This window comes from Phocoena sinus, chromosome 14, assembly GCF_008692025.1.
Source record: "Phocoena sinus isolate mPhoSin1 chromosome 14, mPhoSin1.pri, whole genome shotgun sequence".
Lineage (NCBI taxonomy): Eukaryota > Metazoa > Chordata > Mammalia > Artiodactyla > Phocoenidae > Phocoena > Phocoena sinus.
The window spans coordinates 43,734,930-43,750,025 of record NC_045776.1 but is presented as its reverse complement, the minus strand read 5'-3'; the positions used below and the strand labels follow the sequence as shown (position 1 = coordinate 43,750,025).

The 15,096-nt window shown below is 38.6% G+C and overlaps 1 protein-coding gene across 1 annotated transcript in view; it reads right to left on the bottom strand.

The window, feature by feature from the left end:
* Positions 1-2,785, bottom strand: part of LOC116765001 (desmocollin-1-like) — a 39,572-nt gene extending 36,787 nt beyond the window's left edge. The window contains 1 exon segment of the mRNA XM_032654042.1: positions 2,723-2,785. Within this exon segment, the coding sequence (XP_032509933.1) occupies positions 2,723-2,785 (63 nt within the window).
* Between the last annotated feature and the right edge of the window lie 12,311 nt (positions 2,786-15,096).

Below are 15,096 nucleotides of genomic sequence, written 5' to 3'. Positions count from 1 at the left end.
GCATCCTTTCAAGAAAATGTGTTACAAACCATTGACTCTAATATAGAGTTTATCATCTCTAAGACCATTTGTAAATGTCATTCTGATTTCTTAGCATGAAGAAAGTACTAAACTCTGGAATACAATAATCACATATTTGTACACAAATCATCATTTTCACAGCTCCAAGCAATTTGACCTGTAGTTAAATCGAGAAAATATTCGAGGATATTTTTAACCGCCTGAAGACCAACGTCCATAAATATTCACTGATCTCAAATTACTCCTTGGACTGTCTTTGCATAAACTTCAAAGTCTAAATGATATAATCCACAAAACTAGTCTAAAAAGAAATACATTTCAAAATTTAGAGAGTAGACTTCAACTGGGTAAAGATTTTTTTTTTTTTTTTTTACTGTACGCGGGCCTCTCACTGTTGTGATCTCTCCCGCTGTGGAGCACAGGCTCTAGATGCGCAGGCTCAGCGGCCATGGCTCACGGGCCCAGCCGCGAACCGCGGCACGAACCCGTGTCCCATGCATCGGCAGGCGGACTCTCAACCACTGTGCCACCAGGGAAGCCCCAGGGTAAAGATTTTTAATTAAATTCAAGACACAAATATTGCTTTAAAGAGCTATATACCTAACTCAAGGAAAGAAGACAGAGACTATCTGAAAAATAAGAGAAAAGCTATCAGTTTAAAAGTGAATGTAAGTTCAAAACCTATTTTACTTATTTTTCTTGGCATTTTCTGTTTATTTGCTTCTTCTACTGTTTTTCCAAATGACAGTTTCGTTATTATTTAAATATAAAACAGAGCTAGGACAGGGCTTCCTTGGTGGCGCAGTGGTTAAGAATACGCCTGCCAATGCAGGGGACACGGGTTCGAGCTCTGGTCCGGGAAGATCCCACATGCTGCGGAGCAACTAAGCTTGTGTGCCACAACTACTGAGCCTGTGCTCTAGAACCCGAGAGCCACAACTACTGAGCCCGCGTGCCACAACTACTGAAACCCACGTGCCTAGAGCCTGTGTCCGCAACAAGAGAAGCCACTGCAATGAGAAGTCTGCGCCCCGCAGCAAAGACTAGCCCCCACTTGCCACAACTAGGGAAAGCCGGCGTGCAGCAACGAAGACCCAATGCAACCAAAAATAAATAAATAAAATAAATAAATTAAAAAAGAAAAGATTAAGAAAAAAACCAGTCTTGACCAATACAGATACTAATTAAGATGCAATTTAAAAAATAGAGCTAGAACAGATAGGTCAATTTTATAACCAATTTTTCTCTGAGGACATATTTCTAGAGTTATGGGACCCACTATTTGGGAGAAGGAAAGAAAACCATCAGCCATATTATGGGTGTATATTTCTTTTCTAACTCAACCCACGTTTATTGGCTATATGGTGTCAGCCTATTTAAACAGTCTGTAATTTTACAATAACTTAGGCAGATAATACTAAAAACTGGAATTTAAAGTTGCATTTGTATTCCACTTTAAATAACCACTTTTTAAAAAATGAGTCTTGGGCTTCCCTGGTGGCGCAGTTGTTGAGAGTCTGCCTGCTGATGCAGGGGACGCGGGTTCGTGTCCTGGTCCAGGAAGATCCCACATGCCGTGGAGCAGCTAGGCCCGTGAGCCATGGCCACTGAGCCTGTGCTCTGCAATGGGAGAGGCCACAACAGTGAGAGGCCCGTGTACCGCAAAAAAATAAATAAATAAAATAAAAAATGAGTCTTATTTCTTGACTTATAATATTTTTATCCCTTTTTTTAAAAAAATAATGATTACTTGTTTTTATTATAAATTTACTTATTTTTGGCTGCATTGGGTCTTCGTTGCTGCACGTGGGCTTTCTCTAGTTGTGGCTAGCAGGGGCTACTCTTTGTTGTGGTGTGCAGGCTTCTCATTGAGGTGGCTTCTCTTGTAGCAGACCACAGGCTCTAGGCACACAGGATTCAGTAGTTGTGGCTTGTGGGCTCTAGAGCACAGGCTCAGTAGTTGTGGTGCACGGGCTTGGTTGCTCCGCAGCACGTGGGATCATCCTGGACCAGGGCTTGAACCCATGTCCCCTGCATCGGCAGGCGGATTCTTAACCACTGCGCCACCAGGGAAGTCCCAATGTTTTCATTCTTAATACCAGGGAATGAAGTACACAGTTACAAAGTTATTAAAAACCTAAGTGGAAGCCAAGTTTCTGTATTTTTTCAACACTCTCACATTTTTCTTTATTATTTTTTTTCAAGTTAAACACCTTGCTTGAACTAAGAGCTCTGCCCTTCTTTTAGCCCTTCCTGGGTAAAATTAAGAAAGTCCTGGATATTTCCCCTCTCCACCCAGAATCCTTTTCCTCTTCTAGCAGCTCAGTGGAACTAAGTATGTTAAATAAGTACAGCTTATTTACTAGTAGCAAAAGCAAACCTCAGAACCTCCTGGGTCAAATGGCTGAGGAGTGAATTCATTCCATCACTCCTTAGAAAAACACCACAGCAAGACTGAACAGGGGATTCCCTTGAAAAACTAACAGGTTGGCAGTGGAAACTTGAAGAGCAAACCGAACACCTGCCATCCCAGGTCACAAGTCTCTCAACTCTTCCTTGAATTTTTCTCAGATCTGTTTTTGTTCTCCCAGTCTGCCTTCGCTGCCTTCCACTACCACCCTACTCTCTTTCAAGCCCAGACTAAAGGAGGGAAACGCACAATAACATGCTTGAACTCCCTAATCCTTTGCTTGTTACTCACCAGAAAAGAGAAAAGGAGCTGCTTAGAGAAGATGCTCCCTGGGGCAGTGGAGGCCCCAGCCATCAGAAGCAGTCCCAATGGTCATGGGTGGTGGCTGGATAACAGGGAAGCTTGGGATGCACAGGGTGGCTTCAGCAGATTCCCGACAGCTGGCACCTTGACGTGGATGAGCTTGATTTGGAGAAGTCAGGAGGCAAGTGGTAAAAATGACAGAAGGAGGAGCCCCAGAACAATTGCTTTCCTCCTATTCTCAGGTCAGTCCTCCTCCTTCAATTCAATTACCCCGGAATGGAAAGAGGTTTTCCTAGAAGTGGGGAGGGTGGGGTACCACTAGCTCTTCCTCACAGCTTTCAAAATTTCTACTGCCACTTGACACATAGGCAGAAGCAACAGGGAGCACCCTCAATCCTCAGCCTTCCTCCCTTTCCCCCCATGTTAATGCTCTGAAGTCCTCCCTGGCTATTACCCACTCCCATGTCCTCCCCTCCTTCTTGGCCTTGTTAACCTGTCTTGGCCCTGGGTACAAACATAGATTGTGTGTGCACAAACTCCACTCAAAGAAGTGATGCCTCCTCAGCTGCCATCGGCAAATCAGGAATACACAGCCTGCAGTCACATCTATCAGAAGTTATCTCCCCATCTAAGCATTTTGGTGTAGTCTGTCACACCTAGCACTGCAGTTCTGCCCGAGGTCTGGCGCTGTGGTCCACAGCAGCAACTTCACAGATGTGTTGTGTCTACTCCTTACTATTGTCTGCATGCTGTGGTTTGATTTTCTAGATGTCACAGGAATTTCCTACAGTGCATATTGAAGTTATACAAGTAAGTGAATAAAGAAATATCTAGGGGCTTCCCTGATGGCGCAGTGGTTGAGAGTCCGCCTGCCGATGCCGGGGACACGGGTTTGTGCCCCGGTCCGGGAACATCCCACATGCCGCGGAGCGGCTGGGCCCGTGAGCTGCGAAAAAAAAGAGGCCACAACAGTGAGAGGCCCGCGTACCGCAAAAAAAAAAAAAAAAAAAAAAAAATAGCTGGGATATAATTTTCTTATTGCAGTCCTTAAAATTTTTAAAATTCAGTTTACTTAAACTAAAAATGGAAAAACCCAGTTCACCCATTTCTCCCACCATTTCCCATCCCCTGTTTCTTCTTTTAAACCACCAATCTATTCTCTGTATCTTTGAGCTTGGCTTTTTATTTATTTATTTTTTCTCAGATTCCATGTATGAGTGAGATCATGGGTATTTGTCTTTCTCTGACCTACTTATTTCGTTTAGAATAATGGCCTCCAGGTCTGTTCAGGTTGTTGCACATGGCAAGATTTCACTATTTTTATAGCTGAATAATATTCCATTGCATATATATACCATAGTTTCTTCATTCATTAGTTCATTGATGGGCACTTAGGTTGATTCCATATCTTGGTTATTGTAAATAATGCTGCAATGAACACAGAGGTGCATATATCTTTTCAAATTAGTGTTTTCATTTTCCTTGGATAAATACCCATAAGTGGAATGGCTGGATATGGTAGTTCTATTTTTACTTTTTTGAGGAAGCTCCATACGGTTTTCCATAGTGGTTGTACCAATTTACATTCCCACCAACAGTGCACAAGTGTTCCTTTTCTCCACATCCTCACCAACATTCGTTATTTCTTGTCTTTTTGATGGTAGCCACTCTAACAGGTGTGAGGTGATATCTCATTGTGGTTTTGATTTGCATTTCCCTGTTGATTAGTGATATTGAGCATCTTTTCATGTACCTACTGACCATCTGCACATCTTCTTTGGAGAAATGTCTATTCAGATCTTCTGTCCATTTTTAAATTGGATTGTTTGCTTTTCTGCTATTGAGTTGTATGAATTCTTTATATGTTTTGGATATTAGCCCCTTATCAGGTATATGACTTGCAACTGTTTTCTCCCATTCAGTAGTCTGCCTTTTCATTTTGTTGATAGTTTCCTTTGCTATGCAGAAGCTTTTTAATTTATATAGTCCCGCTTGCTTGTATTTGCTTTTGTTGTTTTTGCTTTTGGATTAGATTCAAAAAATCAAGGCCAAGATTTATTTCAAGGAGCTTACCACCTACATTTTCTTTTAGGACTTTATGGTTTCAAGTCTTACTCATTTTGAGTTTTTGTGTATGAAGACTGTGGTCCTGTCTCATTTTTTTGTATTTGGCTCTCCAGTTTTTCTAGCACCATTTATTAAAGAAACTCTCCTTTCCCCATTGTATATCTTTGGCTCCTTTGTCATAAATTAACTGACCATATATGTGTAGGTTTATTTCTGGGCTGTTTATTCTGTTCCATTGATCTATGTGTCTGTTTTTATGCCAGAATTTTTTTTAAAAAAAATGATATTAGGAGGTACTTCTCATAGACTGCATCCTGGTCAGGGCCCTCCTTGTCCTCATTGAGGAGGTAGTGCCCCTTGGCCGACATTTTCCACCCTTGGCACACCCTCCCAGCAGTCCACTAAGGAAACCCCAAGGCCTGGGGAGCTTCTGTCTGCCCCTGTGCACCCGGGCCTCTGGCCTCTCCAAACCTGGCAGGAGGGGCTGAGGATGCACCCCCTCAGCCTGTAGCTCCACAGGCACACAGGCCTGCACTGCTCCAGCTGCCAGGCCTTACTCATTGCATCACTGGACTCTTCCTTTGCATCCTTTGCATCCAGGCTCAGCTGACCAGACATGCGGGTCCTCAGCTCTGCTTCTGCTGCTCCACTCTGCTTCTGCTCCTGCAACCATCACCCGAGTGCAATACCATGCTATTTTAATTACTCTAGCTTTGTAATAGAGTTTGAAAGCAGAAACCATGATGCTTCCAGCTTTGTTCTTTCTCAAGACTGCTTTGGCTATTCTGGGCCTTTTGTGGTTCCATACAAATTTTAGGATTGTTTGTTCTATTTCTGTGAAAAATACTATTGAAATATAAATATTAATTCTTTTCTTACTGCATTCTTTTTATTACTCATGAGGAGATTTTTTTCTTGAATATCTTTATTCAAGAACACCTACAATCTAAGACCAACTCTTTTTAAAATCACTCCATTCATCCAAATTACTTGTACATTACATGCAGGATATCCTAGTGTAAAAGTACATTATTCCATCGAGCTAAGTTTTGTAAACACTAATGACCCTTGCAATGGAGACTTTAGAATCATTTCTCCTATCACAACTCAATGAGTTCAATATCAGTCTCACACAACAGCAGTGATGGAACTTAGGAAAGGAGGGTAGATATTTTCAAATGGTAATTGTTTAATTTGGGTTATAGAAAGGGAACTAAAATTCATATTTAGGGAATTCCCTGGCGGTCCAGTGGTTAGGGCTCCACACTTTCACTGCCAAGGATGTGAGTTCAATCCCTGGTCGGGTAACTAAGATCCCCACAAGCCACGTGATGTGGCCAATGAATAAATGAATGAATGAATAAACAAATAAATAATAAAATTCCTATTTAATGAGCCACTGTTAAGAATCAGAAACCATGACAGACATTTCACTGAATCCTCCCAAACATCCCAGGGCTCCTTTCAGATAATGAAAACTTGAGAAAGTAAGTAACCCATTAATCCAGAGATGATGGAGAAGTAAACGTTTGAGCCCAGGTCTGACTGCCACCAAAATGCTACTCTTTTCACTCTCTCATGCTATTTTGACAATAAATGTATATCAATATATTAAAAATGATGACTGAGTATGTGAGAATTCTGTCTTATTGAGCAATAAGCCTGTTTGAGGCCAGTGAAATGTATTCAGAAGCAGTTATAACCTATACCTCTTGATTACAGTCAATCATCCTAGAATACTGTGAGCATCTGGCCTCTTTTGTGAGTGTCACTGTAGTCAAGTAAAATGGCTGTTTATACTTGAAATTACTCTTCCTGCTCTTGTTACTTACATTTCTACCTCATGTTTAACTGAAAAGAAAAGGTACAGTTCAATCCCCATGCTGCTGAGAAAGGAAAAATGGAAGATTTACTTTTGCTTATTTGACTGTGAATGTAGAAATGGAAATAATAATATAATTGCTTCTTTGGAATTAGAGGCCAAGAAGGCTTGGGAAATAAAATGTTCTGGAAAAAGAACTAGATGATGTCTTGTAATATATTATTGCCAAAGGTACAACCACCAATAAATATTTACTTTGAATCTGCATTGGAATTTGATTTCTCAATGAAGTGAAAATAAAATCACTTTAATTAGGGACTTCCCTGATGGTCCAGTGGTTAAGAATCCGCCTTCCAATTCAGGGGACGTGAGTGAAAGACTTAAGTCTAAAGACCCACCTGACCATTGTAGTTCTTTAGCTTTTAGCTTAAGAGGTGTCAAGAATATAAGCCTTTCTATAAATTTCAAAGAATGTGTCTTATAGAAATACAGTGACAAATTTCATAAAAGATATTTATTCATAGCTAACTTGCAGAAATTACTGGTTATGAATAAATTCAAGGCCTCAAAATAACCTCTTACTCATAAAATTATTATCTGTTAGGTGATCCAATTTATTCTAACAGACTGGACTGGTAGCAATGCTTTATACATTAATAAAGCCTAACAAGGCATTTATGGGTTAAGTTTACATGGCTGAAGATAACAGAAACTACAGGGGTAAAATAGGGTGTGTGGTCTTAAAATAGAAGATTAGAAGTGTATGAACAAATTAAAAAGAAGTCAACTATAGAAGACATCTGGGTCTCAGGAGTTTAATTCTTGGGGAAAACCCCTTCAATTCCAATGAACTCATGGACTTTTATCTGGGTAAAAGGTTATTAAAATTTAGAAGCAACTCATAGATATTGACGATTACTAGCAATGATTTCTTAAGGCTGTTTACATAGAATACTGACCAATTTTACATAAAATGACTACTTCCCATTATTATCAAAATTGTTGGCAGACTTATGAAATGTCAGCATAAATATCCGTATAATTTAGAACTCTATTCAGCACACACACCAAACTCAAATTGGCTTAAGAGAAACAACAAAACAAGTTGAGGATAAAGGGATTTGTTAGGTCATGTAATTGGAAAGTCCCGGGATCTCCTAGATTCAGGCATAGCTCAAGCCAAGTTATCAAATGATGTCACCAAGATACTGGTTCTCTCTGTCTCTTAGTTCTGCCTTTCTTTGTGTTGGTTTCATTATCATTCAGTTTTCTCAGTGCAGAGACAAAGATGGTCACCAGAAGCTCCAAGATTACATTCAACTGTTCAGTAATGCATAGTTGAAAGAGCATGTCTCATTTTTTTTTTTTTTTTGCGGTACGCCGGCCTCTCACTGTTGTGGCCTCTCCCGTTGCGGAGCACAGGCTCCAGTCGCGCAGGCTCAGCAGCCATGGCTCACAGGCCCAGCCGCTCCACGGCATGTGGGATCTTCCCGGACCGGGACACGAACCCGTGTCCCCTGCATCGGCAGGCGGACTCTCAACCACTGCGCCATTAGGGAAGCGCAATGTCTCATTTTTAATAGCTGGAGCAAAACACAATCTCACTGGAGAATCTTGTCCAACAAGGCTAAAGTCAAGGGATGGCCAGACCACGTGGGCAAAAAGCCGTGAGGAGGTCTTGCTCCAAAACAACTGTCAGCTACTTACAGAAAAAGGAGGCTAGACAAGCAAATTAAACAAAGCCCAGTAAACTGACCTTTTCTTTATTGTCACCTCAATAAGCTGGTCAATTATGCATCAATCATTAACACCTTTTATATTCTAAGCACTACTAATGGTGCTGTTGATTGGAATCTGAAGAAAACATTATCTCTGCCCTCATGGAGCTTACAGTCTACTATCGGTTTTGAAAATTAGTTAAAGTACTTCATATGATACGATCAGGATTGAAATCCTGGTGAAATAAACACAATGAATATTTTAGATTTTTATTTACTTCCTGATATTTCCTCCAATTATTAACTTCTTTGGTGGCCTTCAAAGTTAAATGTTTAAAAAGTGTTTTTTAAAAAATGAAGGTGAAATTTTACTGTCAATTATTTATATTACATATTAAAATCGTATTTTTAAATGTTGATTTTTAAACGTAAGAGTACGTACCCCCTATCTAAACTTTGTTAAGATAGAAAATGAGGAGAGGAAACTTCACCTATGATCTAAAGCTAATTTTCCAGGGTATATCTTCCAGTCTAGTTTCTGTGTATAGAACTTTTAACATTTTTATACTGTGCTATAAATATAATTGTGTAGCATGCATTGTCCCCTTAATAATATAAAACAAATATTTGTCTTATGTCATGACAAGCCCTAAATGGATTTGCTAGAAACTGTATTAAACTTATTTAGATAAATGATTTACAGTTGATTTATTCTCTCCATAATATGGGGTATTTAAGTTGTTGCCAATTTTTCATCGTTATAAAGACCATCTTCTCTAGATTCAGGAGTATCTTTTTGAGACAGAGTCCCACAAGTAAAAGTTCTAGGTCAAATGATTTAATGGGACTTAATAGCTTTTGGTATATAAAGCCAATTTGCATCACAAAAGCAGAGTACCAGTGTACATTCTTACAATGAATGCCACAATAAATATACTAGACAGGATCAAACGTTATCATTTCATTAAAAATCCTGCTATTTTAATCAGTAAAACATTATAATTTTAATCTGAATTACTTGTCTAGTGATGATGTCTAGCAGTTTTCACAACTGCCAAGCAACTGTATTTTTTAATTATGTATATGCTCTTTTAATATATTGGCACATATTTGGAACTGTAAGGAAATTTGGCACATTTTGGAATAAACCAAACAAGTTAATAACTAAAACTCTTTCTTCAATGGAGCTTCTTGAGTTGAGAAGGTTGTTACACTTAGCTTCTAGCCTTTCATAAACTTCGTGATTGAATCTAATGATTGTGCAAAAGTATTTTTGCCTTGTAAGTCTATTGAAATGCTAATCTTCCCTGAGAAACTACTGATGTTTTCTGAAGTAACAACCATAAACTCACCCAGAGGTTTATAAATTGATTTGTTGGCTAGATTGAAATATGTGTTGTCATCTATAGCAAATGTGATACATACTCAGAGGAACCATTTGTAAGTTCTTTGCTCTTGAACTAAAAATAAAACCCATTCCCCAAGGTTCCTGCAGCTTGTTTTGGATATAACAAAAATAAATATCTATTGATCAGATTTCTGTATAGTGTTTCATGAAATGCCCCTAAGAATTTGTTCTTACTTAAGTTTAATTGAACAAACAGACTGTCATCTCAGTGGTCCTGCTGCTGTTCGACGGTCAAAGGGTGAAGATGAGGGATTCGATTGCTGGTCACTACAATGGTTGCTATGAACTGCTGCTCTTTCTTTTATATGGAAGATAATTAGAAAAATGAGAATGGGAAACAAACTGCTCTACATGATCAAACAAAACAAGTTCTCCTGTTTGAATAGAGAAACACTTTGTAAATTGTTTTGTCTTTTGATAAAAGTTTCCCTATACAAATTCGAACTAGAATATTTCTGAGAATGTTTGCCTGTACTTTGAAGATGTGCATGGCTGCACGCTGTGCTTCTCCTGAGACAGATCAGAGGTCTCAGGTACAGTGAAAAAGTTCAGGTTTACCTCAACTTAGCCTAGACTGTTGTGCTGACTCTTTTGCTATTTTACCTTTTTTGGGGGTAGGGGGCCACGCGACATGCAGGATATTAGTTTCCCAACCAGGGATCAAACCCGTGCCCCCTGCAGTGGAAGCATGGAGGTTTAACCACTGGACCGCCAGGGAAGTCCCATTTTACCATTATTCTGAGAGGAAAGCACATTATGGTCTGTTTTGCTGAAGCCCTGGTGGTGTTATTTTCATTAATAGAATATATAAGAACTTTTAACTCATATAATGTATAAAATAGTAATGGGATGGAGAAAGGGAAGATAGTAACTCATGAATGTTTTTGGACTAAACTACATTAAAAATACACATCTACACTTTAAATTTGTGTTAACCGAGGTTTCTTTTATGTAAATGGACTAAGAGTGATTAACATTAAGCAAAAGAAACTACACCCTTTAAAGCATACACCCTTTATGAAATAGCCTCAGTTAGCCACTGGGCTCAAATTATTATTGCATCATAGGTGCTTCTGCAGTCAATTGGTAACACAATTCTTCTGCCATGGAATAATTTAGGGAAAGTGAGTCTAGAAAGTGCTGACTTTAGGAACTCCCTGACTTAATTCGCAGAGTTTGGATTCAGATTGGAATTGGCCCAATATTTTGCCAGGTCCTCAGATAGTGTGAATTAGAATACGTTCCCTATTTTTTAATAAATATCTGTTATGTGTCTATCACACTGCTTGAGAATGTGAGAAAAACAAAATTTGTAGGGGAGAATAATTATGCCCTAAAAATGCTTACAGTCCTTTATCAGATATATCTTTTGCAAATATTTTCTCCCAAGAGAGTAGCATTTTTGTTTGTGTGTGTGTTTTTTTAGGATCCATTGCCAAGTTATAAATGAATGTATATACATTCTGTATATTCATTTCTGTATATTCCTTTCATTTAATACGATAATGTAGGTATTTCCTAGTTTATGCTTGTATTAGTTTGCTAGGGCTGCTGTAACAAAATATCACAAACTGGATGACTTAAACAACAGAAATCTACTATTTCATTGTTCACAAGATGTCAGCAAGGTGTTTTTTTCTGATGGAAGGATCTGTTCCAGTCCTCTCTCCTTGACTTATAGATGACTGTCTTTTCCCTATGCCTCTTCACATTATCTTCCCTTTATATGTGTCCAAATTTCCCCTTTTTATAAGGATACCAGTCATATTAGATTAGGGTCCATCATAATAACCTCATCTTAACTAATGGCATATGCAATGACCCTGTTTCCAAATAAGGTCACATTCTGAGGTACTGGGGGGCAGGACCTCAACATATGAATATGGGGGGAACACAATTCAATCATAACAATGTTGAAGTCATTTATTCAACTTTTTCAATCCAATGAAAAAGGACAATTACACCCTCTGTGCTTTCATGCCCTGTTAGTTATATATAACTCCCCTTATGTCCAGGTGTCTGCTTAGACGTTGGTTACCAGGAAAGGTAACAAACCTTTCCTGGTTCTGTTACCCCCACCTGAATTGGTATTAGGTGTGTTTCTCATATAAAGCCTCTTTACCCTGATTAGCCATCTCCAGTTGACTGGCAAGTTTTCCTCCCTGGATGATAAATTCTTTCTATTCAGGGACTGTTTATTCCCAGTGGCTAGAATTATGCCTCCCACGTGGAGGGAACAAAATAAATTTTGAATAAAAATAACAGGATTAAGTATTGAGAAATTAATTTGTCCCCATAAGACCACACACTTCAGTAGTCATTCTTGTCTTGACTTGGCCATGCCCCATCTCTCTGTGTGGAATGCCCCCTCACCAGCTAGCTCATCCTCCTTTATCAAGAATCAGTTTAAATCTTCCTTTCAGAGAACTTCTCCTGGCCATCTAATTTAAAGCAGATCCCACGGTCCCCATTATTTTCTCTGCCAGACCCTTCTTTGTTTCCTTCTTAGCAGTTATTACAAATTAACATTGTATTTTACTTATTTTTCTTTTTGTCTCTTTGTCTATCTTCCCCATTAGAATATGCCCTTCATTAGGGCAGGGCCCCAACAGTCTTGTTCATCATCATATCCTCAGAATCCAACAGTGTCCAGCACACAGATTTTGTCCCTTTCCAGGCTGCTGTGGTTTCCCTGGGGGAAAAAAATAAGTATATAATGATTAGATTGTTTCTCTCCTCCTTTTAGGAAAAATTAACAGGCTTTTGTATTCTGAGTTTGGAATTCCTTGCCCCAAAATCTGTTACAGAGTTCAAAAAATTTATTTCAAGCAGGAAAAAGAGAGAGATAAAGAGAAGAAAAAGAAAGAAGGAGAGGAAATATGGCCAAGCTCCTGGAATAATGCTCCCATTTAGCATAATAGGTAAAGTCATTTAGCCATTTAGTCATTTAGTCAGAATTTAAACGGTAGGTGTGCCTCTTACACTTGTGTACTTTGAGTTAAAACACTTCTCTGCAAATAAGTCGTTTAATCTGTGAAATTTGCTGTCAACTGGATTAAATATAAAAATAATTTTTTTTCAGCCTAGGTACATGTTTTGTGAATTTGGAAATATTCGAAATTGAATTTCCATTGATTTCACACAAGGCAGACAATTTGTTAGGGTATAATATTCTTGGTCACATTTTAGTTTATTTTCCCTAAAACTTATTTTGTTTCATTTTCTGCTAATTCTTACATTTCTGCCTGTACTCTTTTAGGGTGCATTTTGTTCCTGAAGTAGAAAAATTCTGCCAATATATTTCTAGGTGTGGGTCTTTTAAAATTTATTTCACCTAGAACAGAGGCAGTTCCATAAATCTTTATCCATTGTAATTTTTGTGGGTATGTTTCTCTCCCTATTTTAAATTTAATTTTTTATTTATAACAAGAAAGTATGTAAATTCAAATATACTGGCTAAAAATATAATAGTTTATTGCCTTTCTCCTCCCAAATCCCAATTCTTACTCCTTAAAAGTAACTACATTCAACTTTTAAAACTATTTCTTCTGCTATTTGCCACCACATTGCTAAATAATGTGCTTATACAGAAATTATTTTCCAAATTTAGACTATTATTTATTGACTTTCTGCTATAGAAAATATGTTTACCTCTTACACCCCCCCCCCACCATCCACAATTCTCTACCTCCCAGCCAACTTCTTTCATAAACTTTGACTAAATTAATGTTCAATTCCACATTATTATGACTACCAATGAGCTCAGACATACCAAGTAGTAGCTCAGTTCTATTTGTATCTCGCAGGCATTCTTCCTGAATACCTCCATCCTGCCCCAAGCTGGCCTTGCAGTTTTAGGCCTTCAGCACAGTTGATATCCTGAGACTTCTCTTCAATATTATCATGGGAATTTCCTTTGTCAGTTTCATCTCTTTTGTATGCCTCTGGTTTTTTTTCTGTAAACTTGATGACCCAATAGCAATGAGCACACCCAGTGCCTAGATCTTGATTTCTAAATTTCTAATGAAAAGATCCAGAAATCCTAGAAAACTGATTGATTGCAGGTCTGGGCAGGAAAAATTCAAGACGAGCATAGATGTCAATGTCAGATATCAGATCTCAAGATGCTGAAGGTAAGGAAATGTTTAGAAAAGAAAATGGGATGGTGGCAAGTCAAAGCGGCATAGGAGCCAACCTGAAAGAGCTCCCAAAGGCCAACCTTAGAACAGCCCAAGCAACAAAATAATCACATTATTGGACGACAACCCAAAGAATAAAATAAATATTACAAGCCCATACTGATATAAATAACTGGACAAATATATAAATGGGGGTAAATAGACAATTCTTGTTTTACAGATGAACTCCTATTAATAAATGTGGAGGGAAAGAAGGAAATAGAAAATCACTTTTCAATTATTACAATAGTAACTGCCACAGGCAAGATCCACCCATGGATGCTAAAACGTGTGGATGAAAGTTTTTTTAAAAAAGAAAAATTATGACTTTATAATAAAGAATCCTAGCAGAGACCACCTTAATCACACAACAACCAAGATTAACATCATCAATAATATATATCTGCTCCATGTAGCTTCTTTTTTTAAAAAAATTTTATTTATTTATTTATGGCTGTGTTGGGTCTTCATTTCTGTGCGAGGGCTTTCTCTAGTTGCGGCAAGTGGGGGCCACTCTTCATCGTGGTGCACGGGCCTCTCACTATCGCGGCCTCTTTTGTTGCGGAGCACAGGCTCCAGACGCGCAGGCTCAGTAGTTGTAGTGCACGGGCTTAGTTGCTCCGCGGAATGTGGGATATTCCCAGACCAGGGCTCGAACCCGTGTCCCCTGCATCGGCAGGCAGACTCTCAACTACAGCGTCACCAGGAAAGCCCCCATGTAGCTTCTTGATACAATGTACTGAGAAAGGAATATCACCTCTGTGGCATCCTTCAAAAAATGCAGAACCTCAGTCTAATCATGAGAAAGTAGCAGATAAACTTAAATTGAGGAACATTCTAAAATATAGTTGACAGGTATTCCTCAAAATGTTAAGGCAATGAAAGAGGAAGGAAGACTGAGGAACTGTTACAGATTGGAGGAATCAGGTGGTAAGACAACTAAATGAAACATTGTTTCTTAAACTGGATCCTGGAACAGAAAAGGGACACTAGTAAAGAAACTGGTGGAAACCACCCCCATGAATTCTGTAATCTAGTTAATATTATTGTACCAAGATAAAGTTCTTAGTTTTGATAATGGTTCTATAGTTTTGTTAGATGTTACTGTAAGGGAAAGCTAGGTACAGGATATATGAGAACTCTCTGTATTATCTGCATAACACTTGTAA